Here is a 27,537-nt window from a genome sequence, read left to right as displayed (position 1 = left end):
TCTCCTTCAGGATATGATCTGGGCCCAACTGAGGCATGTGGGAGAAGCCTTTAAATAGTTACTGAGTAGCCACTGGCAATGGACAGACTACAGTTGTCCAGGTTAATCTCCTCCTCCTTTCTTTGGAAAAATAAATCCTTTCATAGAGATGGCATTTCTTCAAAAAGGGGCTGCAAGAAGTGACATGGTAATTTGTGGCTTTAGATGCAAATTTAGTGTGTGGGTTATTGTTGCCATTGGAGTTCAAAACCTTCTTATTTGTGTCCTCTAAAGTTAACTTTGACTCCCCCTGGAGAGTCAATAAATGTAAATAAAATCAGTCTCTGCTCATGGAAGCAGAAAGTCTTTTGGTTTAGTCCTTGGGGGAGGGCAGGAGATAATTTTTGGTTTGCAAATCGTTAGGATGTGATGAGCATTCTTTCCAAAGTGTCTATTTGTTTCAAAATGTGAAGCTGGCAAGCACAGTTTGAAGGAAAATCTTTGTACAGAAAAGAAGCCAGACTACTCCTCTATTACTTGCCTTATTCGGGTAAGGCCCTTCACCGCGTCTAGAGTTGTATCACAGTGGAATTTCCAGGGTGAGGGAGGCTAAAACAGCACCTTTTTTTTTTTGGGGGGGGGGGGTTCCTGCACAAAAGTTGGTGTATGAAACATGCAGACAAATGTCACTATTCTGTTAAAAAGGAGTTATTCGGGCCCCTGCAGGGACTGTGACAGAGGCCTCACGCTGTTCATACACTGTTACAATAATTTCTGTCACTAGAATAGCAGGAGGGTATGTTTCTCTGTAGTGTTGGACAGTTTGGGCCCACCATTAAGAAGAACTAGCCTTCTGATCACACTTGCAAGGGGGTTGTATATTTTTTGGGGAAATGAATATTGAATCAGAAGAGAATCAGGCTTTTAAAATAACGTTCCTATCTTGAAATGTAAAAGGAAACATATTTTTAATGTAATCAGGAAAAAAAGTCCTTTGAAGTGAAACGAGTCTGGACTTCAGAATTAGACACCTGCTTAACTGGAGGATGAATGTGAGAGCTTTCAAATTAAAAGGCCTTTTACAAACCAGTGCTTCAAAGAACAAGCAAGCTTCTTTCCTCAGCAGAGGAGAAGACACTCTTGCCTGGGAATGTTGTCAAAAACCTTCAGCTTAACAGAGACCATGCTGTGTGGACTTTTAGCTGAGCCTTTTACCTATAACGCAGGACCTGGAATGGGAAGCATTTTTAACCAAGTATGCATGGAGGCAAGGGATGCTTTAAAAGGTACCACTCAAAGCACCTTAGACTGGGAAAACAATCTGAATAAGAACAAAAAGACTTGGACGGATAGGAGGAGGAGGAGGAGTCATTTATATACAGTAACAGGAGCACGAGGCTCAAAAGTGTGTTGTGGCTCATTTGTCTGTTCTTCCATACAACCCATTTAAGAATTACAACAAGAGGAAGCATGGAGATACTAAAATAAAGGTAAATAAATTAAATAGATTTGATGTCTAGTCAGCTACTTTAACAGAAGAAGACTGACTGTTCTGACATAGGGGTAAAAAAGACGCTCTTTAAAGGAATTTAAAACTGTGTTCCAAAATAGGGGTGTCTGCCTTTGTCATCACTTGTGTGGCAAAGCAATGACTGAGATAGATCAATAATAGTTAGCCACATGGTGGGAAAAATCTAGGATTGGTTTCATTTTCCAATGTGGAGAGATATCACCATAGTGCCTACTAGTGACAACACTAAGCCAAAAGTGGGATGTTTCTAATCTCTGGACATACACAGGCTGATAGTAGGATAGGATAGGACAAGGGCTTGGTCCTAGCAAATATTTGGGGACTACATTTCATAAACCTAAATTCAGTATTTGGCAAAGGGCACAGATTTTCCAAGGCCTGTGTCATAAATATCAAGGGAAGGGTAACCACCTTTCTGTCCACAGTGCTTTAAAATCCCTCCTGGCCAGAGGCAAAACCCTTTCACCTGTAAAGGGTTAAGAAGCTAAGATAACCTCGCTGGCACCTGGCCAAAATGCCCAATGAGGAGACAAGACACTGTCAAAGCTGGTGGGGGGAGGTGGGGGGAAAAAAGGGTCTGTCTGTCTGTGATGATTTTGCTGGGAACAGATCAGGAATGCAGCTCAGATCTCCTGCAAAAAGTTAGTAAGTAATCTAGCTAGAAATGCGTTACATTTCCTTTTGTTTAATGGCTGGTAAAATAGCTGTGCTGCATGGAATGTATATTCCTGTTTTTGTGTCTTTTTGTAACTTAATGTTTTGCCTAGAGGGATTCTCTATGTTTTGAATCTGATTACCCTGTAAGGTATTTACCATCCTGATTTTTACAGAGGTGATTCTTTAATTAAAATTCTTCTTGTAAGAACCTGATTGTTTTTTCATTGTTCTTAAGATCCAAGGGTTTGGGTCTGTGTTCACCTGTACAAATTGGTGAGGATTTTTATCAAGCCTTCCCCAGGAAAGGGGGTGTAGGGCTTGGGGGGGGGGATATTTTGGGAAAGACGTCTCCACGTGGGCTCTTTCCCTGTTCTTTGTTTAACACGCTTGGTGGTGGCAGCATAGGGTTCAAGGACAAGGCAAAGTTTGTACCTTGAGGAAGTTTTTAACCGAAGCTGGTGAGAATAAGCTTAGGGGGTCTTTCATGCAGGTCCCCACATCTGTACCCTAGAGTTCAGAGTGGGGAAGGAACCTTGACAGCCTGTCTTTTTGCTGAGGTGAATGAAGTGGTTGGGATATGGTGGGGGTGACTGTTTATGGAGGTTTGGTGAAGAGTCCTGTTTATTGGTTGCATCCAGGGTAGAGATTCCTGAGCGGTTGTTGCCAGCTTTTTGTTATGTTAAACAATCCCAAAATAGGAGATGGGCACCTGTACATCTCTTTAGTGGCATAAATGGCAAGAAAGTGAGAAAACTACTATATACTAAAGAAAATGGTCATGACTTAACCTATGGGTATGTGTATGCTGCAGTCAGAACAGCACTTGTAGGCATTCCCAAACAAACTTGATCAAAGTTTACTCGGGAATGCCTACATGAACTGCAGTCATGCCTCCAGACATACTCTAAGTGTGACCCAACAGGCTTCCTCAGCAATCCTAAAGTTCTGTATCCATCATTCAAAGCACAATATAAAAAGGTTAAAATCTTTTATTTTAGATTTTATCAGTTTTGTAACTTACAGTAAAGATGATGAAAAGTATTCAGAAAAAAGTTACAAACAATTCAAATAGAGGACGCAAGATCCTGTTGTGGATTTTTTATTTTTATTACCATTCACAGTTCACTGTCCTTTACAAATCACACCATTTATTACAATTTCTCAAAGTATCTTTGCTGAGTATTATTAAGCCAATGATTTTGGACTGCTTTTTAAAAACTCTTTATCAGGTTCAGTACTGAAAACAAACTGAAGAAAGTTGATGAGTTTATTCAATCAAATACAAGCAAAAATTTTGAAAATAAAACAAGTGCTCAGCTGATATGAATACTTATTGAATGCAGCTTAGGGCCAAAACAATCTACTTTGGAGCTTAAAAATACACACAATACAATTAATGTAAAATAAAAACGTAAATGGCCTATTAGTTTCCATAAAAGAAGGTGAACTAAAGAAGACCAAGAAACCATAAACTAATTTTAAAGGCCTAAATAACAAAGCAGGAGTTTTTATTGTAACTTCTACTCCTGATGTATTGTAAACATTAATACTATCTTAGTTTTGATATATTTAAGTACAGTAAATACAATAAAAGGTTGTATATTGCAGGTTTAGTATACTGGTTTCTATTTTTAATTCTAGTACTGTCCCATATAATAAATGAGGTACAATAAATGTCTTATATAGTATTGGTGCTACAACAGCCTTTTCCAGTAAACATCTGGAAAGTAGGGGAACATGTTCCATCCATTCTTCATTGCTAACATGAAATTACCAAAGCTCCAGTCAAACGAATGTTTTTATTTTCCAATTAGAGAACAACAAGAAAAGTCTTATTACTGCTTCTCTTGGGTACTGTTTATGAAACTTGTCTAAGTGTTTTGCCCGTAGGTGTTTCATCATCCATAGGGCATGAGCTGTCTCATCGCTCTTTTCAAAAACAGAAAATAGCCCATGTAGCCAGTGGAGGGGATCTGGCCCCTTCCTGACAGTCATTCCCTTTCCTGTTAAGTGGGCAGAATTTGACTCAGTTTCATATTTAAATGAAACCCTTCCCCTAATACACAGTCTTCTTTCAGGCCAGATTCTGATCGCAGGTTGTACCAGTGTAAATCATTGTAGCCAGTGGAATCCATGTTGAAGTAGTGCACGCCCCACGGTCCTGTTTGACTCCTCATTAAGCTTGGAGGACCAGGTATTATCAGTTTCCAAAAATGCCTTTTTTTCACCTCCAGCTTGCTAGGAAAATTTGTCTCTCCCTCCCAGATGAGGAGCTGGCCACAGCGATCTGTGCATTTGTTACCTCGAGGCTGGATTACTGTAACCTGGCTGGATAACTGTAACTCCTTGTATCTGAAGTTCAATGTGAAGATAAGCAAGCTCCAACTGGTACAGAATGCGGGTGCCCACCATCTCCATGGTTTAGGCTGCTGTGAGCACATCAGGCCTTGGTCCTACTTTTCAAAGCAATAATAGAGCAAACCCCAGCTACACCAGATTTGGATCTGTGACCACCGTGCTCCTATGGGACAACGTAGGTCACAAAGTCCAGGATGAAGTATATGAACGCTGGGGACAAAATATTCTTTGTTGAGTAGATCTGGCTATGGAACAATCTTCCAGAGGCGATCATGCAAATTCAGTCTGACTGTCTTTAGGCAATGCTGCAAAATCTTCTTTGAGAGAACCTTTCTGCTATGAGTGACGCTCACAATTTGAATACTCTGCTTCTCCTATCCCAAGCTGAGTTTTAACCCCAAAAAGGGAGAAGTATCAGAGATTCTATGGATTTGTCTACAAGAGGACACTCAGGAAAGGTAATCTGAATTGACTAAAGGTGTGAATTTAAAGTGGATTAGTTAAACTGCATTAAAACCCTGTGTGGGTACTCTCATTCAGAAATAAATTTATTTTAATTTGGTTTAGGTTCTAAACAGGGATTTAATGCAAGAAAATTGAATCCATTTTAAATTCACACTGTTAGATAATTCAGATTAATTTTTCTAAGTATCCCCATGTGGCTATTGCTATTGATTTTATGGGGAAGGTGCTGATATACTCTAGTGAGGGATGGGAAAACCCAAAAACAGCCAGACTTGTAGTCAATGGAGTTACTCTGAATTTCCATAATATAAGATCAGAATTGTAAGTGAAATAAGATTCTGCTCTTTGGGAAGGATTTTATGTTCTTGGGTCAGATCCTTTGCCAGTGTAAACTGGCATAGCTCCACTGAAGCCAGTGGAGGGGATCTGGCTCCTTCCTAACAGTCGGCCTCACAAACTTCTGCTCTGAGGAAAAGCCTCAGAACTTCTGCTACCACGACATTTATGAAATAAGTAAATCAAATGTCTGATGTTGGCATTCTTGCTGGAAAGTTTGTCTCAAATCTCCTTTCTTGAAAGACCAAGTGATCTCACTCAATTTACTGCACATTTAAATAGAAAATATAGCTAGCTAAAAACTTACTTATGTCACTTAATCAGCCTGATCCAATTTCCACAAATTTAACATCATATCCTTGACATTCCAGTATTGCAACACTTTTGATATAGTCTCTAATCAGCAGAACTTCCTAACATATGCATATGCAGATAGAGAATTTCATTAGGAGATATCTTCTTGATGTCTCATTGGTTTCTTTTTCATTACAGAATAAAGCAGGCTATAAATCTGATATACTATAATGAATTATGGAAAAGAGGTATCTGACTAATTCCATTTTTAAAGTGCATGAAAAATGTCAGTACCTATTCTTGGTATTGCAGCCTAAAAGCCTACCATGTCAACCCAGAAGATATAAGAAAACATTGTTTTCTACTTAGCTGCAAAGTAATTTTAAAAGTGTATATTTGCAAAGAATTTGCAAAGCTAGCAGTATATTACTGGTTAAATTAAATATCCATAGCTTGTAGAATAATTCAATCATGTACTAATTAGGTGCACAGAAAGGCCATTATGGATAAATTATATATCCCCCTGTTACAGACAAAGTGAATAAATGTTAATTGCTTATATTATGCAACAAATGATTTTTTAAAGATGGTGTTAAATTAGATGCTAATATTATAATTACAAAGTATTGGGCAATTTACTAAAGATTAACTATTATGATAAAGTGCAAACTGTAGAACTTGTGCAAGGCAGTACTAATGCATTTTGCACAGATATGAGAACATTAGCAGTTGATACCTGCTATCTAATGAAGTACTTTCTGTATTGCATAAAAAGCACCAATAGATTTCAGTTAGTGTATGTCCATATATAAATGAAAATCATACTGCTGTAGTGTAGCAGCCATTCTGATATGTTAATAAAGCCCAGAATGTTGAATACTGTGCCATTGTAAGGACTTGATAATAATCTCAGGCACAAAAATGTGGCTTATCAACTGTGTCCTGGAGTCTCCTCTCAGAACTGGAGCAGCATTGGGGCAAGGCTGTCTTTCAAAAGACATTTGAGCAAGTTGGATGTGAATACAGGCCATAAAATCCAAAAAAGGGGGCACACTTTGATCAGAAGTAAGAAATATTAGCTTTCATAAGTAAGAAATCTAATGCACCCATTATTTCTATACTTCTTTCTGAGTCCAGTGAATTAGACTCTCACATACACATTATGTTGTGGTATACTCTCGGTGCATTTAAAAAATTTGGTACAGTTCTCGACATATTAGTGAGTCTAGCGGTGTTCCCCATTTGAAGTCCAGGAAACCATTCTGAAATCTATAATCTCTAAAACCAGAATGAATTTTAAGTGTACCCACTTTCTATCTTGGGCATTTTTTAAAAACTTTTTTAGTATCTTAATATTTAATCCAAATTAAAATTTAATCATTAGAAATTGACAGGAGAAAATGCTGGAGAATGCATGATTGGGAAGAATTCTGGACTTTTGTGGAGATGGAATAGCTAATCTAACATTATCACTGTGGCAGGTGTGGGGTTTTTTGTTTGTTTCTCTTTTTGAGGGGAGCACATCACATCTAAAAAAGCCAACTTTTGATCCCCCTTTCACGGCTCATTGATAGACATGCCATGTGCCACTAAAAGCAGCAACCCTAAGAGCACAATGTTGCAGCAGACACTATGTGGCTCAAGCATCTACTATTCCTAGATTATTTGAAATTTCAACAATGATATTGTGAAAGAGGATGGCAAATATACTATACTGCAGATTGTATTTCCTATTCAGAGTGAAATCTGCCTCTGTGCAGAGAGGATGAGCAAAGGCTTATGCACAGCTTGACTGCTATTTGAACAATGCATACGGGGGGTCTCTGTACAGGAGTGAAATTTTACCCATGTATTAGTTATGTGCAATTCAGCCAATTTCAGCCCAACTCTGAGCTTTGCTTATTGATGTCCATTCCTATTCAGTTACCAGACTTAAACAAGTGCTTAAGTTCCATTGATATGAATGGGACTTACTTAAAGGTAAGCATGTGCTGTGCTAAATAAGGATGGCTTGCTGAACCAGGGTTATAATGCTTGTAACAGTTAAAATAAGGCTCTATAAACTTTCAGAAGATAAATGACAAGGAAACACATTCTAGATTGGAGAATCAAATCAAAATACATTGTTAAAATAGGTTTCATGTAGTGACACACATAGGGAAAATGAACTTTTGTTAACAACAGACCAGATGTAGCATATGGAGAGAAATGGAAATCTTACCCGATCCCCATACACAAATCTTTTGAAACAAATGTGGCAGTAGATAATTATTTCTGTGCAGCCCTCATAGAGCTCAGACAGATACTATTTGTACCTATAAAGATTCATTACTGAGCCAGTCCTAAATTTCTCTATGCAATGACACAATAGCTTGTGTACTTGAAAATAGGGCTCACTGTTGCAATATGTAGGCTAGAAACTATGAGCCAGATCCTGGGGTGCAATAAATTGCACAGAGTGCAAGTAATGGCATATAAGCATAAAATTCCCTTAATATGTACCTTTGCAATCTGCAAATCCTGCTGCAACTGTTCGCAGGGCCACTCTCCCTGTACCTTCAGGCTGCTCTCACTTCAAAAGGGCTTGAGTAGCCCCAGCAAGGTTGAGAACACAGCTGGGGATCAGCAAGGCATCTCAGCCACGTATCATTTCCTCCAACAACCCCAACCACTTTTCTCTCTGCCCGGAGGGAGAATGACATACAAACCTCTCTGCTGGCTCAATGCTATCAGGAGCATCTCCCTTATACAGGAATGATCCTCCCTAACAGGAGAATAACCTTTACATTCTGGTGACGCTCCCTGGCCCAAGATAGGTTAGTGGTGCAGTGCAAAGTGGTGACACCACATACGACAATTTTGCTCTGTATGTTCAGAAGTACACATCACTATGGAAAAAAACCTCCAACAAAAGAAACAAAACCCTCAGCAGACTCACTTTAACCCACAAATGAGCAAGTTCTGGATGTGGCAGTTTTTGCATTCACAAACACCGGATATTGCAAAATACTAAAAATAGATATCAAAACAACACACATAAAATAGCACTGGCTAAATAAAATTCCTAATTGCTTGGCAAAACTATGTTTACATCTCATTTTGTATCTGAAAAGATATACTTCCTTTGTAGGATATGGTCAGTTGTTTTTGCCTTATTTGGATGTGAATTTGATACCTAATGAAGAATATTCCTCTACTCAGCTCCAACTCACCTGTGAAGAAAAATGCTTCATAATGTGTTAGATACAATATGTCTTTAGAGCTGCCGCATATTTCTGATGTACACTACGAACATGTTACATGCTAGTTTGACCTTTACTCTCTTTAAAGTGTTAAATGCAGTAGGAGATTTTCTAGTTATGTTAATGTGAAAAGTATTGATGTTAAGCTCTCCATAGTATCTTTTTCTCCCTTTCCTCCCTTGTACCCATCTTGTATTTATTAAAATATGGGTTGAATCCAATGAAGTGAGTTGATGAATCTCTCTCCCTACAGTTTGTGCAGTATTATTTTATCTTCATGATTCAGGTTCTACACCAACCTCTAGCTAATGGGGATTAGGAAGAAAATTTCTCTTTGGGCAGGTTATTTCATAACTGCCTACTGCAGGGTGTCTTGCACCTTCCTCTGATGCACTGGTACTGGCCACTCTTGGTTATATGATACTAGGTTAGATGAATCGCTGTGGTCTGATCCAGTAGTACAATAACTCTTACAGCAATTCTCAAAAAGCAGATTCCGGTATGCTGTGGATGTTCAAACTCTCACAAACTAGAAGTTGCACATCTGGAATTTGGGAGAGCCAATTTCAAAACACAGACACTCAGATCCATATTTTGGCACCTAAATACATATTTGAGATATTCGAGTGCTGATATACTCACCTAAATGTTGATTTTAGGGTCCCAACTATGAAAATACTGACTTAACAGCCGGATCCTCTTCTGGTGTACATCTGTGAATGACTTCAGTGGAGCTTTGCTGATTTACACCAGCAGAGGATCTCACCCTAGGTGTCTGAATCAGTATTTGGGTAACCATTGCTCATATTTAGGTGCCTAATCACGGATACAGCTGTGTAAAGGCAGGTATCCCATCTAGTCCTGTGAAACTGTAAAGAATTAGAAAATCACTTCAAGGTACAAAAGGAACAGCTTGCATAACTGCCCCTGTGAATGTACGCTTTTCTAAAAGCACTCAAGGGCTGTAAAAATGTGCATAAATGGCAATGTTACTGTATGCCTGGATAGGCTGGTACTGTTCACTTACTGTATCAGTGAACTCTGAAAAATTGTATTACAGCAACTTTCATACTATGTTTGCAAGATTCATTCTCATTAATACAGTGTGAACTCACTACTTAATGGTATTAACTCATTAACATGTTGAAAAGTCAGAATTCTAACACTAAATGTTTCATGATAATACTCTAAGCATCTTGTTCCTTTTTGTCTTGGTGGTGCCAGATTGTTTTTCCAGCATTAAAAAAACTGGAATGCTATTCTGCTTGTCTTGACCACTTTCAGTTTCTATATGTGTATGCTTTTGCTCAGGGGTCAGCAACCTTTCAGAAGTGGTGGGCCAAGTCTTCATTTATTCACTCTAATTTAAGGTTTTGTGTGCCAGTAATACATTTTGACGTTTTTAGAAGCTCTCTTTCTATATGTCTATAATATATAACTAAACTCTTGTTGTATGTAAAGTAAATAAGGTTTTAAAAATGTTTAAGAAGCTTCATGTAAAATTAAATTAAAATGCAGAGCCCCCCGGGACCCCGGCAGTGTGAGTGCCACTGAAAATCAGCTCACGTGCCACCTTTGTTAAAATTTTGTTACACATTTTTAAAGACCAAATGCAAAAATATCAAATCCCTACTATGCAAATATGTAGCTAATTAGTAATTTTTGCTAATACCACATAAACACACACAAGTACAATGACATCTTGCCCTCCTATTCTATACTATCACACCCAGAACTTGGTTGATATGATATATGGTTCGTCTCTTGAATCAATGTCAGTGCTTGTATAAATCTAAGTGCTGAAAGAGATGTTTTACTCCCTTCCCCCTCCCCCCCCAAAAAAAATTAAAGGCAAATGTCTTTACATTAAATCTTATAAAACAGTACGTCATAATTATCATCATAGCCTGCAGCATGAAAATGGCCATTAAATGGTGGAAATGGTTACGAAATTAAGTAAATGCGATAACAATCCCAATACTTCATATATTTATCAGTAATCACTGTACTCATACTGTATCGTATGTATATATTTTCAATGGCACTATAAATACAGTTGTCAGAAAATACACATATTAGTTCTCAACGCATCTAATTACATCCTAGTACCTTTCCATCATAGTTTTAAAACACATCAGTGTTTCCTTGATTTAAATCAAAAACTCTCATCAGAATAAAATGAAGATTTTGACACTGTCTAGTATAGAAAATCAAAGTGAGAAATGACTGAGAATGTTGTTCTAGATTTCAGATTGTTTTACATTTACTTCTACTGTGATAGCACAATTTAAAATAGTAAACATAATTAAATAATACACGGTTTATGAAGCATATTGTACTATAGAGGTCTATAATTCATGGAGACCACTTTTTGGGTGGGAGGAATCCAAACACTTTATATCTCTGACACCTAGATGGAAACAAGGTCCTCTCCAACAGGAAACAGGTAAAATATGTTTGAACTAAATTAGCTTTTTTCATATATAACTGCATTCAGCTGATTAAAACGTTGTAGTGTTTACTTATGGTTCCTTTTGTCAGACATTCATCCAGTAAGCTTTGAGCATATGGTAATGAAGCAGGGAAACGTTTGTGCAGCAGGGAAACGTTAAGTGTTTCTAAAAAAATTTTTAAATGGTAAAGGCAACTATATTGATACATTACAGACATACCATATGCTTTTCTATATTGTGTCCTAAAATCTAAACAGTAAGAGCGAAAACAAAAGGGTCAAACATGCTCTTATCTTCTTGGCCACTTAGGAACATTATGAAACTAGTAGAGAGTACTTCACTTGACATGGTTCACCACTGTAGATTTAGGTTATTAGCTGTTCACTAGAGAAATACCGTACGTATTAACTTGCACCAGAAGAATGATCATTCATTTGAATTTATCACAAGAATTTAACAAACAGAAACAACCAGTGAGATTACCCAGTGAGAAAAATGGTAAAAATGCCAACACAGTAATTTACAATTTTAGTGTTGATTATTTCTACTCCAGTAACTTAAACTACTCAGATCCCCTGTCATCATTCCCTTTATATCTTGAGTTGATAAGATATGATCAAGGACCTTCTTCAGATACAGTGTCAGGGCTGACAATCACAATCAGCCAATCTCAGCCTTTTCTTTAGCATTCATTCTAACATACCCCATCTAATCGTAGAGAGCCATTTAATTTTGTTTTCCATTGGGTAAGGCTGTAGGTATAAATGATAATGGACAGAAATTCTTGGACAGTTGTTGCAATACAACGCAGCTATGACAGACAGTGCCACAAAATCGCTAGTGCCGTTACAATGGAGAGTGACGAACTTGAGGCTAGATTGCCCACATTTCCGGCTAGATCATGTTTAGAAGATGACTTGGTTGTGGTTATGGTGGCCGTGGTGTCAATCTTTTTCACAGTTGGTTTTGGTTCATTCCTATCTCCTGAATAGGCCTTCTTTTCTTTGAGTACATCTGACAGAAAAAAAAGAAAAAGAAAAGAGAACATGATGTCAATTGCCCATTTTAAGGGGAAGCTCAGTACAATGTCTATTACTAGAATACCTTCTGAAGTAATCGCTCTAACTTGTATCACAGGTGCTCTCATCTGAGTGTGTGGGGAATAAGACTAAAAGTCCATATAGCAGAGCTGGTTGAAATGCAGGAGCAGCCTGGGAAGTCCCCCTGGAGATGGGGTCCCCTGCTGCAGAGCTGAGAGCCTAGAGGTCCTGAGAGCCCTTGCTCCAGCCCGGACTTCCAGGGCTACCAGCCTCCTCTTTGCACAGCATGGAGCCTGGAAGCCCCACGAGCCTGAGCTCGCTGGCAGGAAACGAGGCACACTTCCAACACAATTGTGTTTCAGTGGAAGTTCATTGAAACCGAGACTGTTGCCACAAAACACTTCACAACTAGTTTTAATGTATAGTACCTTCTAGTGGAAGGTTCCAAAACTTTGTTTCCTTCTAGTGCCCTCATCCAACTTCACAATGTCAAGTGCAATGGGATCTGGCCATAGGCCAATGATGTTTTTCTCCTGTGGTATTGGATTAGCAATTGATGGCACTGTGTAAGGTTAATCATGCTTTAAATCATAATTTTAGGGGTCAGGTCTGGTTTTGTATGGGGCACTGTGTTGGTGGGCTGCCCTGGGAGCAGACTGACACACTCACAGTCTGCTTCCTGGTTTCCCCTTGCTCTCTGGGGCCTGGGAATGTACCCAGCACCATCCCTTTACCTAATGCAATGTGTGTCCTTTGACATACTGATATAGCTGTGCTGACCAGTGTGGTATTAGGTGGAGCCAAGGCTCTACTATTCCCCAACCTTTCTGCCCAGATGAAGTGGGTGGGGATGTAGCAGCCTGACATAAGCTGCTTTCTCCCTGATGCATCTCCCCATTGAATGGGTAGATGACACAGGCAATAAAGAGATGTCCCTTTGCTCCCCATTATGAGTGCATAATCAGGCTCAATGAGAAAAAATAATCAGAAGGTAAACTTGAAATATCTTTTCCCCTCAAACCAATCAGATAAATCTACAAATATTCCCCTATTGAAGCAAATAGCTTGTTTAGCAGCGTCAGTTCTCATTTAACTACATTTCCTGGCCATTAATGAGTTTGGTTTTTTAAAGGATGAAATATTAACAATTTAGCAATGTTATTTTCCCCCATACAAATTTCCTATTAGGACCCAAACCCATTAATTCCCTTTCATTCCTGAAGTTACTTTGTGAGAGTCTGTGGCTCTGTTTCTTCCTGCAGATCTTGCCTTAGGGCATGTTTTTTGATATTTCATTCTTATTAGCTCTACTGTGCCGCTTGCACACTGTCCTATTTGTTTCCATTAGGATTATTCAAACATGCTTTGGAGTACGTTTGATGCCTGGTCTCTCCGTGTGGAGATGGGTGTACTTGGATTAATAAGTATTAGATGATGTGCTAGTCTTAATTTGTAACGGGTGCACATTAACACGTATGCATGTGTGCGTGTTCAGTTTTGAAGCATGCACAAGTGGAGCCTGAGGCTTAATACATCCAATTAATCAATGGAGGCTGGTGGAAACCAAGAATCTGACCCAACATCTCTAAGGATAAGTGCAAATGAAGTCAATTTGAAACCATTTTCTTCTTGCATGGAACTTGTTAAAAATTATTTCCTTAGTGGATTCCTATACAAAATGTGGACTTTTAAAACAATGAGATGACTAATGATGGTAGTTTTGGAAAGTCCAAGTAAATAAAGACAGCTACTTGTGTGTAGTACCGAAATCCTGCTGTCCTTGAGTTTTTTTATTAGCACTGTTAGAAAAATTACCATTTCATCCAATATCGAGTGCAATTCATTTGAAAACACCCAAGTGTCTAGCAAAACCCAAAAGAGCGTACTAATTAGCAGCCATTGTTCATGTCCATACTTTGTGAAAGCAATGAATGCAATGTATATTGGCACAGAGAGCAAATGCCTAGATTTGTAATATGGATTAAGCAACAGCCTGATTTTAAGGTAACTCCGAATTATAGGAGCAAATTCGTGGAATGGATTCCAGAAATGTAAATGCAAACTGAGATCATTGTCTGCAAGTCAGTAGTTTTCAACGACCATCAATAAACTTACTTCATAATAAAAATGAGCTATTGCATTATAAAATATGCATTGTTCTTTCACCAACCTAAACTGTAAAATAAATGCAAGGCATTCCTTCATATGTCTCAAAATATCAACATTAATCTGGGAGGAACTAATACTTTCTAGAACTGAAACAAGGTTGAATGCAGAGAAGGGATTTGGCAGATACACAGTGGAAACAGATTAGCCCCTCCAGCTGCTCTCACAGTTCCACTATGGAGCATATAGCTATAGTTTCTCTTCAGTAATAATTTTGTGGTAGAGTTCATAGAAGGAGGGGGAAAAACATGTGGTAAACATTTAGAAAATATCAGTATTCTGAGAACACAAGGAAAAACAGACAACCTTCAAAGGGTCATTAAAGTAAATTAAGAATAAATCACTGAAATAGGTGTGTTCTGACAGTGCTTAGCTTCCCCTTCCATCACTGTCATTCTCCTTTTCAACTGTGGTAAAGGCAGCTCTACTTCTGTTTCTCTACTGCGGTTTATATCATCCCAGCCTGCTGACTTCAGCTCTCTTGGGCCAGCTGATTAAATTAAGACCTCACTCAGGTAAATCTATCCCCCTCTTTCACTTGGCCATGCCCAGCATTGTAACTTGATTGGCCTCTATAAATCAGGCAGGGCTGAAACTGTATTAATTCATTTATTTTTTTTATATTGACTTAACCAAAAACCTAAGGTAAGATTTAATGCTATCAGGGAGGCTGTTGGTTTTTAAAAGCCTTTGTCTCAGCAGTGACTGCTTAATGCACTACATAACAAGCGCTAAATAATACATTAGAAAATTCTCCCTTTAACATTTCCAGGGGAAGGACTAACATTTTAATCCTCTCTCTCTGCCTTTATAGCAAAGGGTATTCGCTGATGCATTTCTAATTTGGAGTTTAACTGTGCACAACAGATATTTTAAGATGCACCGTTTTAAAAAGGACCTACCGTGGTTTAAATTCTTTTTCAAACATGTATTTACTTTTTATTCTACAAACTTAACTCTTATAAGTATTTAACATTTTATTGCACTTTGATGAGTGTTTCCATTACTTACTCATGTGTTTTGGTTTTGGTTTTTGCTTACTCATGTCTCTCATCTCATCATAATTGGGTCTGCTTATGTTCAGTTTCGCATTGACATTCCCATAGGAAAGAATAGTGGTTGTACTTAAACATGTGTCAGTGTTACCACTGGCTAAACAAAATCCCAATCCTAGTACTGCCAACCTCAAACCTTCAAAAACCAAGAGTCAAGCCCCAAAAAGTCATAATATTTCTTTTAAAAATAAACTTTGCATTCTTTTTACATTATTCTTCTGTTTTTTTGAGACTTTAGGGTTCATGCTTTAAAGTTTTTCTCCACAACCATGACTTTCAAAAAATTGAAAGCTGAGAGTCTTGTGTAATCACATGGCTCCAGGAGCTCGAGCTTTAAGAAGATTCCAAATAACATGAGACTTGTGATAAAATTGAGAGAATTGGCAACACTGGATCTTGATGTTATGTTTTATTTATTATATTTCAGTTAATTAATTAATTAATTATATATTTTTAGTAACTTCACTGTATTTAATATAGGGAATACCTGTGAAGTGCAGCATTAGGAAATGTAGTTTGTAAGTTCTTTGGAGCAGGACCATCTTTGTGTTCTTTGTTTGTATAGCACCAAAGACAATGTGGTCCTAGTCCATGACTGGGGCTCCAGGTGCAACCACAATACAAATAATGCTGAATTAATGTTGTCTTAGCCAAAATTTTATAGTTTTAAAAAGTGACGACTGCACATGAACAGGAGGATTTGAGTAGTTCCAGCTGTCATGAGATGATCTTCAGAGGATTAAATGCTTTGACAGAGGCACTAGGATAACCAAGGTGAATTTCAGTGTTTTACTTTCATTTAGAATTATTTGTTGTGAATAATCTGATTTGTTAGTCAGATATGCCCCTTTTTCTGTTGGTAAGTTATCTGAACACATCATGATTTTTTTACTAATTTGTCACTCAAATAGTATTATTTTATGAACAAAGTTGAGCCCATGGATTATTTGTGTGCTGTCCATGGTGAGTAGTCATTCAGGGGAAGACCCACCAAGAGAGACAATGAAGGAACAAAAAAGAACAGTGGGGAACAAGATTTCCAGAATGAGGGTGTGAAGTATGAAGCACAGCAGACAAATCAAGGAGGATGAGAATGGAGTAGTGGATGTGAAATATGGCTAGGAAGACGTCATTGGAGATGTTGGCAAGAATAGTTTCAGTGTCATAGCCAAAAGAGAATGAATAAATTTAAGGAACAAGGAAAAGGGAGGAGCTGGAAATGAGACAAGTGAGAAAACTTGGTGGTGGTGGTTATATGGCAGAGGAGGTGACAAGTGATAGAAGGGGAAGAGGAGGAGTTGGGAGATCATGGTTGAACTTTGGCAATCACTTTGATGTCAGTAAGATGTTACATGGTGAGAAATAGGTGGTGTGAGATCTGAGGGTGGGAAAGTAGTGCTGTGTGGCTAGGAAGATGGAAGAACTGGAGGAAGAATTAATTTATAGCAGAGGAAGACTGTACAGTCATAGGACCAGGAACTGAGCAAGCCAGGGTTGGATGTTTGTGAAATGGATTTTGTGGTGAAAGAGGGCCAAAAGCCAAGAATGGCGAGACTCTGAGTGTCTGTCTTCCCTCTAATTTAAAGTTGTATTTATTAATTTTGTTGGAAAAAGCCATGAGTTGTAAAACACTGTTACTTTCTTCCTCCCAAACATACCATGTCAATACACAAAGTATTGCTGGGTGATCACCTTACACTTTGATTGAGTGTTTGAATGTGAATATACGATTCTAGGGAATATACGTTTATTTGTGCACACTTTTTAGGGGAATGGAGGCGTGGGTGGGCATGCATTCCTGTGTTTACACAAAGAAGAGCTCCTCCCCAAACATTTGTACAAACAATAAATGATTCCACAAGAGTTGGTGGAAAGGTGGAAGAAAGTTTATGAGCATGGTCAGATCAAATTCCAATTCTGATCTTGTGAAAATATTTGTGAACAATTTCCCAGCATTCAGCCAGCTCAGTTGCCTTGCACATCATAAACATTTAAGGTATGCAAGTATATTTATTTCTACTTTTTCAAACGTTTATTGATAATACAAGGCCAAATGTATCAGAATAATATATAAAAGCTCAATCCATGTTACCTCTTTACAGATTCTTTGCCTTTTTGCCAAAGTTCACTGAATTAATTTTATTGAAGGGAAACATGTAATTTTTTCAATTTATGACTTCTACATATACTTGCATCTGAAGAATTCCAAATAAAATCTAATCATTCCTTTATAAACTGTAGCAGTTTCCAGAGATATTTGGTGTCACCTTGTCCCCCTTCCCCTCCAAACATTGTATCCAATCACACTATACTTTAATCAGAGAATTCTCTCATGGTTTAAGGTTGACAACTGACATAGTACCAAGGATGTTAAATGCCTACTTTGAAACATAACCAGTTGTTAGATACAATCCAAATAAAGACTTCATTAAAAAGTTTAAAATAAAATAATAAACAATAGATGGATGTACATTCATGTTGCTAAATGTGCCTGTAAGAAAGATAGCCTTTCCAAAATCTGTCATCCCTATATCTGATCGAACTATTGGGTATAACAGATTTGAAAGAGCATTCTCAAGGAAGACACATGCCAAGAACGTATGGCAATGTCTTCATTGCAGGACTTACTCAAGTTATCTACACTCAAGTTACTCCTCTCAATTTAGCCTCACTGGAGTGAGACCAGGCACACTGTGAAATGACACTTGAGCTGCTGTGTTCACACTGACACTGCACTCACTTGTGAGAAGCACGAAGACTTCTGGGGGCCCACCCCATGATTATTTGCACTGCGGGAAGTTGAGCTACTCTAGGATTTCTTTCCCAGTGACTTGTGGGAGAACATGTCTGTCCTTTCCGGACATATGAGTGGAATTGTGGGAAGACATTGGAGGACTAGTGGCACTCAAAGGACACAGCCTGCATCTCCACTGCAGAGTGCTCATGTTAGCAGCCAACCAGTTGTGCTCAAGTGAGCTTTAGCTCACACCCCCACACTCCAATTAAGGTTACAGAGTGGTAGTCATGTTAGTCTGTATCAGCTAGAACCCACTAGCCCACGAAAGCTTATGCCCAAATAAATTTGCTAGTCTCTAAGGTGCCATAAGGACTCCAATTAAGGGTTTTTGTGTGATCAAATGATCTCTGCAGTGAAGACAAGCCCTATGATTTCCTTGGGTAGGTACAAAAAGAAAAGTTCATGATTTGTCACAAGAATTTCAACAATTAGCACACAGCTATGTTTTCCTTCACATAACACTTACCCTGCACTATGTGCAACCCAATGACCAACAGAAAAAGAGAACAGATTGTGAAACACCTGTTTGTAAAAAGCTAAGCACAGTGGAGTAGACCTCTACTGTTTCATGCTGGAGAACATAAATACACTAACAGGTGACAGTGCTCAACTACTACTGAGTTATTGGTTACATTTGATTTTGTCTTTCATAAATCAGTAGTTAAAGCTAACTCATCAGGTGAACTATCACTCAAGAAAAGCTTGCAGCTAAAACACATCCAGATATTACAACAGGAATGTTAAAGCCTCACCTCTTTGCCAGGAAACAGAGTGGTGTGCATACAGATTCTGGATGATCAGTGATAACCTGTCAAAGCCTAATGACACTAACCAAGATAGAGATGAATAGTGGAGGAATGTTCAGCTGTACCCATAGACCTTTGCTCAAGTTGCAGTTGGGTGATTCTGATTAATTGCAAAGCTCTATTTCCAGATCAGATGCCAATTTTCTAACACTGTTGATGATCAAACCTAGTAATTTGTTGCCAGATCCTCAGAGAAACCCTAAGACAGGGACAATCATTACATTTATGATGCTGGCTGTGTTGTAAAACTGCCTGAGAGACTGAAATGTTGATTTGTTATGAATATTCAAACATTAAGTTATGAAATATTTGGCAGAGAATAAATTCAGGTCTTTGTTAGTACTAATCATCAGTGAACTTGATAAGATTTTTTTTCTTATGTAAGCAGAGGACGTAACATTTTGGGAAGTCACCAGATGACACTATTGCAGATGCTCTTGCTAGTTGTTTCTCTGAATTTACTTGAGGTAGATCTTGAAGACAGTCTCTGGCCTGCTTTTCTTTTAGAAACTGACCATTCTAACAACAGAACCTAAACCTCATTCTTAGGTCTTAGCTGCTATCTACAGCAAGCAAAGGTGGTACATTCAAATTCATTGGGGTGGTTAAGAAAGTTTAAAGTGTGGAAAATATAATTCAAAACTGAGTCAATACATTCAGGGTTTATTACGGTAAAACAGTAACACACAGCTGAGATGGGCCAGATCCTGGACCCTGCTCTGCTCTCATGAGACACAAAGCAGCCATAAAGCCAGTTTAAATGGGCAGTGGAGGATTCCCTCTGCTTGTGATGTTAATATGTGGTGGCATATAGCCACTGTAGTGGCTTGTATGCCATCCCCTCATCTTGATCCCCTGTGTAAAGGGTATGGCTGGAACATCCATACATCCCAATGACCCCCAGCTGCTGGAACAGCTGTTTGGGGTCGGGGCAATTGAATGTCAATTAGAGCAGCCTTGAGGCTGCTCTGACTCCTGCTGAGGACTAGACCTGTCCCTAATCAGTAAAGATGGCTCAAAATCCGCTAAGATCCCTCCATTTTGCACTGAGTACAGCTCATCTAGACCAGAGGATCTGGGCCACTGTTTAAATGATCTTGCATCCTTGTTAGCTGCTGTTAAAGTTGCCTCTTGACAACACAAACAAAACACTTAATGAAAATTACTTGACATTGATGTTTAGAGCATTTAGTGTTATCTTCAGCTCAAAGATCTAACCACAGATTGCTATACAGTAATGTAACTGCCTCTCAGATGGGACTGAGAGTCTCATAAATACTCACACCAATCAATACATTCCTTTGGAGAGGCTAGCCAGCATGCTAGGGGAAGTTGAACATGTGAGGCCTTGTATTGTGTCCCCGTAGCTTTCATGTAATTGTTCTGCAGTGTGTTGCCCTGGTCCTGGCCCTGACATGACCAATTAAAGATCATCAAATTCTTTACTAGTGTGTACAAATACTACTGCCCTCTACTGAACACAACCAGGAAGTCCTGCTTAAGTGTGTGTTAGGATTTTTTATCGACGCTCTGAGGGATGGGCAAGCAAATTTAATTCAAATGAGAACTATTAATTTTTGCTCTTCTGTCAGAGTGAGCTGAGCTCGAACCTTTCTTTGATGTTACCAAAATCTTAGTGTGCTGTGGTGCCTCCCCTCACAGAAACTGCTGTACTTGCCTCCCTCAATCCCTGACAAAATAATGCTTCCACTGAGGCAAAGGAGAGACTGCCAAGTCCCCTTTGACTGCCAGTGGTGCTGTTGTCAATGAAGAGGGGCAGCAAAGAGAAGAGGTAAGAAGGGTGATCTTCTCAAAGTATGGGGCACTTGGATAAGCTTCAGATGACCATTTGAACTGGATATTGACAAGTCCATCTCTTCTTAGTCTCACCATCTGGTGGCTGCACTGTGAGGAGAATATTACTGACAGGCAACCGTTTCTACTTTAGTGCAAGAGGTAAAACAGTGATGTCTGTGGAATGGGAAGTGAGCCATGGGCTCATGAGTACTATTCCTCATGCAGCCTGCATGTGATCAGCTGACAGCTGTGGAGTGTGTGCACATAGGAGGCTCGGGATCATTATGCGAGACGAACATACAGCCCCTGTGGGGTTTGCTTTGAAGAGAGTCACAGAGTTAGTTTTGAATAAAACCAAATGCAGAGATATTTACCAGTCTACTCATAATTATATGGGGTTAGTGCATTGCGGAGAGAGCTGGAGGGACCAGCTACTACCACTACACCTCTAGGCTAGGACAAAACGAAATATGGAACTTGAGCCAGTTCCCAAACACCTTAAGGAATGTCAGCTTTTGGGGAGAACTTTCACTGTACTGAAATCTGTGACCTTTCCTGGGTTTGGTTCTCCCCCTGCCATGAATTGCACAAAGTCAAACCTGACAGGGTCTCCCCAGGCTTTCCTGCAAGCACTGTACTTTGAAAAGACACAAGGTGTCAGTGTATATACTGGGCAATTTGTGCCTTGGTCATGAGTGAATTATCATGGTTGGAATGAGAGTTATAACATATGTTTCAAGTGAGGTATCAGCACATGCAGTGATTCTTGATATTGGTGCTCAGTCACTTGTGAGTTTTACTCTAGCTTAGTGAGAAAATTAAAGCAAGGTGCAACCTGCTGGAACAGGCTCTTAAATTACAGTAGGTGCTGCAGTATTATTATTAGCTTTTTATCACCTTTGGGAGCACAAGCTGAAATTACTTTTACATATCCCAAGGAAGGGGCCCTGAAATCTCAAAACAATGTAATATCCCTAAAATGCATAATTATTCAACAGCACCAACAATCTCCAAATGATGTATTATCCTGACATCGTGACCAATACTAATTATTTTCAAATGTAGCTGCAGCAGACAAATAGGAGATATGAAAGATTATCCCTCTTAGAGGGGAATTTGAGAATTCTCCAACTGTCAAAAAGACCCTCCCATCAAGATTGGAGAATTCATAATTTGCAATTCCAAAAACGTTGAATTTTTGAGCGTAGATTTTTCTGCAGAAAAAAAGGATGTGGTAGATAATGTGATGTTTATTGAAGCAGTAAGAAGTAAGTTTAGTACACAAGCTTTGGAGCCAAAATGACCTCTGAATTAGATAAATAGTAATACCTTTTTGGTCTCTGAATTTATGTAATGTTCTTAGTCTATCAAATACTTCATATCAATCTGAGAAATGTGTACCTGATAGGCTGTTTCCACACAAAGCTCCTTGTAGGATTGTGGCTTGAGGTAGTAGTGAATGAGGAGCTATAGAAATGCTAAGGAAGCCCCCTGCAGTTAATACAATACATAGTAGATGCACAAATGAAAACTTCAAAACAAGTTTCTAAGGATACCTTCCTTTCCATTCTGGAAACTTTGATGTGTGAAATCCTTGACTACCCAGAACTGAATTGATGACAGCTGACTTCCCTCAGTTTACTCATTTAAATAGTTATCTCAATGGGTTTAGGTCAGGGAGAGGAAGATACCTTGGGAGACAACATTGTAAGGGCTAGCTGACCTCTATAGTTGGCACTGGTGCGACCACTGCTGGAATACCATGACCAGTTCTGATGCCCACAATTCAAGAAGGATGCTGATAAACTGGAGAGGGTTCAGAGAAGAGCCAGGAGAATCATTAAAGATTAGAAAACATGCCTTAGAGCAATAGACTCAAGGAACTCAATCTATTTAGCTTAACAAAGAGAAAGTTAAGGGATGACTTGATCAGTCTATAAGTATCCACATGGGGAAAAGATACTAGATAAGGGACTCTTTAATCCAGCAGAGAGAGGCATAACATGATCTAATAGCTGGAAGCTGAAGCTAAGCGAATCCAGACTGGAAATAAGGTGTAAATTTTTAACAGAGGGTTATTAACCATTGGAACAATTTAACAAAAAGAAAAGGAGTACTTGTGGCACCTTAGAGACTAACCAATTTATATGAGCATGAGCTTTCGTGAGCTACAGCTCACTTCATCGGATGCATACCGTGGAAACTGCAGCAGACTTTATATACACACAGAGAATATGAAACAATACCTCTGTGTGTATATAAAGTCTGCTGCAGTTTCCACGGTATGCATCCGATGAAGTGAGCTGTAGCTCACGAAAGCTCATGCTCAAATAAATTGGTTAGTCTCTAAGGTGCCACAAGTACTCCTTTTCTTTTTGCGAATACAGACTAACACGGCTGTTCCTCTGAAACCTGTAATTTAACAAAAGTCATTCAACAAAAGGCAAATTCTCCATCACTGACAATTTTTAAATTAAGATTGGATGTTTTTCTAAAAGATCTGCTCTAGGAATTATTTGTGGGAAATTCTATGCCATGTGTTGTAAGGAAGTCAGAATGGATGATCACAGTGGTTCCTTTTGGCCTTGGAATTTATGAATCTATTCCATCTGGGACCTCAGGTGAGGGACAAATTCTAGAAAAACTAGATGGGAGGAAGGATGAACTTGTAAGTACAGGATTGGATGGGGGCTCAGAATACCTGGGTTTAAAACCTTATTCTTCAACAGACTTCCTGTGTGCCTGTGGGCAAATCACTTATTCTGGGTATAATGGAGACAATATTTCTTCCTATCCCCACCCTTTGTGAACTTTGAATGTAAGCTCTTCAGGACAGGGACTGTGCCTAGCATCTCGGGGCTCCAAAGTTTGCAGGAGCTTCTAGGCACTACTGTAATAAAAATAAAATGTGTGAGAGAAAGGCGAGAGTGTGGGATAACTGCAGGACAAGTTGAGATCTCTGGCACACAGAAATCATACTTAAACTGTAATGGCAGCCTCCTTCCACCACTCCCAGCAATCAGTACTCTATATAAACTTATGTGCAAGCAACGTATTCAGTATCCCATTGACTGAGCCATACAGTAGTAAGGAAGTCTGTTCCTATATTTGTTTTGCTTTTGATATACAGCTGCTACAGTAAGCCAGGCATGATTTTCATGAGGCACAATAAAATTCTATTAGTTCCAAGAGCTAAAAAGTAAACCCACAGAGATAACTGCTTCAGCCTCCACAATGATAAAAATGTCAAGAGAGGCCAATCTTCATTCCTTTCCTTGGGAAGAAATCGTCTAAAACGTCCAACCTGGGTGTATCAGCGGTAGCTCAGTAATCAGTCAGTCATCCTCAACAAAAGGTTTCACAATGTTGTGTGTATTAATATAGGACTTATTCAAATGCAGACAAGCTGAAAGCATGTGTTCAAAACATGCCAAGCATGTTTTACATTTCTCTGAAACATCTGTTTTTATTACAGTAGCAGAGACGCGTTTATCATGGTTTCATGTTTAGGCTTAATTAGCTTGCCCGGTACCCCAAGTGTATGAAGCACAGCTGACATTATATTCTGGTACATAATATGGAAGTAACTGTAAAACATGATGTTTCTGGTATATCTGCTTATCTTTTGTTGTAACTTTTCTTCTAATGAAAGAAGCCATTAAAAAGCTCTGTGACAGCCTCACTGTATGGTACCATTAATTAATTATGCCTAGAAATTCTGTACATACTCCACTAGTAACCTACAAAAGCCAAAGAGTGACTGATCCTGCATGCTTTGCACGCTCAAGACTCCCATTAAAGTTAATTGGAGTTGCGAGATGCAAGGAATGCCGGATTTGCCTTTATGGCTAAAGACAAATGCGTGCTCCCAACTTCAAAGGTTAGGTATTCCTGCCAGTCTAGGGGGTGCACACGATCACAGCACCAAGCACTGAAGGCATCTGCTAAATGTCATGCCACAGCTAAAAGCTGTAATTAAAAAAAAAACATAAACAGACTCAGGGAAGAAAAATATTTGTAATAATTGAAAATGCTTTGGCTGTTGCATTCATCCTGATGATCTCATTCATTCTGGTTAAAGAAACTACTCTCAATTGGCTGACATGCGTGTGCTTTGTTTGTGTTCTCATTCTACCCCCATCTTTCCCAGTTAACTTTTATTGCTCAATGCAAAGGTCAAACCAAAGACTTAATTAAATTGAATACAGGGAAACGATAAACTTATTTTGGATGGGGGAATGAGAAACCATTTCAAGTCATCTTATTCCTCTCCCCCACACACTCCTCATTTTCTTCAGACTAAAAAGAGCTTGTATTGAGGGTAATCATTTGCTTAAAGGGAAACTGCACTTACTTCACTCAAAAGTTTACATAGTAAGAATGGTTTCAGCCCATTTATAAACAGTTAACAGCATTTACAAAGCTGCAATTATAAATGCCATTTTTAATTAAGCTTGGCAAATTCTGAGGCAGATGAAGCCCCATCTTGCTAAAAACAGATCGTATTTATGATACTGCACCAGCAGTAAGGAAGTCCAACCGACAGCAAGGATCTAGTCCCCTGTGCTTATCTTAAAGCACTTCAGTGGTGTCACTGAAGTAAATGCAACTACTCACATGCTTAAAGCACATGTAAGTCTTCGCAGGACTGGGGCCTAACTGTAAATCAAATTCTCTCACAACTAAAGAGTCAAACCTCAATCAATTGCTCCCATCAGCTCACCCCCAAAATTTAAGAAGCCTGATTCTTGCAACATGCTCTACAGTTCACCAAATCCAGGTTTCCTCCACACTAGTCATTACAGCAATGAGGAAGTGAAATGTTTCCTGCATTTCTGTTTTTGGGGGGTTATTGCAAATAAATCATCATATTAAAAAAAGACTTTAAGTCCGGTACGATGGAGTCACGATTTATGTTCAGTTACAGAATAAACACACCAGAACCACATTTAAGCAAACATTAACTGAGTTTTTTATTGCATCTGTTAAATTAGATGACAGTGGAGGTTAGTCATAATGTAAAGGGAAAGTTCAGGTCCATAGATAAATTCATAGGAAACATTTGTTCATTGAATTTTGATACTGTTCACCTTCAGTGGGAAGTGAAATAAAAAGAAACTATAGCAAGGTATTATTCTGAATTAAACATTTTAGACATATTAACAGAAGCAGTAAAGAGAAAACATCATAATATTAGACTGGTTTCTCCTCTGCTCTGGAAAGTTTACATTACGCTTTTCTCATGCTCTAGTCTGGCAATATTCAGCATGCATACCCTCTATTTCACACTGATAGGCTTATCTGGCAACCAGAATCTCAGTTCTATCACAGCTGACAGTTATTGATGGAGAGGTTGGTTAGAGCCATCACACTACTGAATATTAGTAGCTAGAAGAACATTTTTCATTTAGAAATACCAAAAAGTTTAGAAACATTATTGTATGAATAGCATACTGTGAAACTGATGAACCCTTTTCTCATTCAAAAGGATGAATATTCAAATCAATGTAAGTATAAAGGAGACAAACAACTAAGGATGAAAAGTAAACTTTTCTAATAAAATGTCTCACAAAATGAAGTGCATTTGCAAATAGCATGTAAGAAAATTACCTGCAGGCAATACATGGCTGTGCAGCAAACAAGAGGGAGGGAATTCACACTCAAAACAGATACTGCCTTCTAATGGCCCAACTCCACTTCTGAGTTGAATTTGGCACGCCGAGGGGTTGAATTTGGCCATTCCTCTTGTGCTGAGGTATTGTGGCACATGTGATATTAGATCAATGGGTTCTAAACTTGTCTGAGACCTCCTTTTTCATAGCAGGAGCCCCCTAAACTCACTCTGGGTTAGACAGCAGCTGTCTGAGACTCCCCATCCCTCCATTCAGCAATATTGGAAGGGCAGGGTGGTCCCACCCTCTGACCTGTTAGTGAAGAGCTGAGGGTTGTAACTCCCATGTTGACAACTCCTGTGATCGATGAACATCACATTAAGAATCAAAACTGAGGACCCCAATGGGTCAAACTTTCAGCAGGCCTCTAAGTGTGTTCATGTATTTGCGCAGGCGGTCTTAGTGATATAAAACCTGTGCGCTTCCCCACAACCTCATCTTACCTGCAGCACCCCACCAATAGCTAATGCCCGGGGGCTGAGAGTGTAAAGTGTTTTTGTTTTTAAATAGGAAGAAGCTGGAGGGACGGAGAAAAGCAAGAGCCTCAATGGAGGCAAGGAGAAAGTAGCTGGAGTCTCCTGGTCAGGGAATTGAAGAAGCTGCTGATCTACTAGATGCTTCTTGCAGGCTCTCTAAAAAGATGGGAGACCAGCAATGCTTGTTTGTGTATGCAAAACTGACATGTACATATGCAAAGTGGTTAGTTCAGTGACTAAGTATGGTACTTGATTTGTGAATGTTTTGGTCAGTGCAAAGAGGCTTTGACATATGCTCAGTCTCATCTCTGAAACTTATCTGTTATTGCCAATTTTCTTTTTCATAAGAGCTTAAATCAGGGGGAAAAAAATCTGCTAGAACTTCATGAGTGCTGACAAAATGTGCTTCAATA

General features: G+C 38.9%; 1 protein-coding gene across 4 annotated transcripts in view; it reads right to left on the bottom strand.

Moving 5' to 3' along the window:
* Window positions 1-3,140: 3,140 nt before the first annotated feature.
* LOC125642570 (glypican-5-like) overlaps window positions 3,141-27,537 on the bottom strand; it is a 610,585-nt gene continuing 586,188 nt past the window's right edge. For all 4 annotated transcript variants that reach the window (XM_048864161.2, XM_048864160.2, XM_048864159.2 and 1 more), the window contains one exon: window positions 3,141-12,329. In XM_048864161.2, the coding sequence (XP_048720118.1) occupies window positions 12,127-12,329 (203 nt within the window). In that variant the 3' untranslated portion in view covers window positions 3,141-12,126. The remainder of the gene's footprint in view (window positions 12,330-27,537) is intronic.

This window comes from Caretta caretta, chromosome 9, assembly GCF_965140235.1.
Source record: "Caretta caretta isolate rCarCar2 chromosome 9, rCarCar1.hap1, whole genome shotgun sequence".
NCBI lineage: Eukaryota > Metazoa > Chordata > Testudines > Cheloniidae > Caretta > Caretta caretta.
The sequence above is the reverse complement of the archived record's forward strand: the minus strand, read 5'-3'. Positions and strand labels throughout refer to the sequence as shown.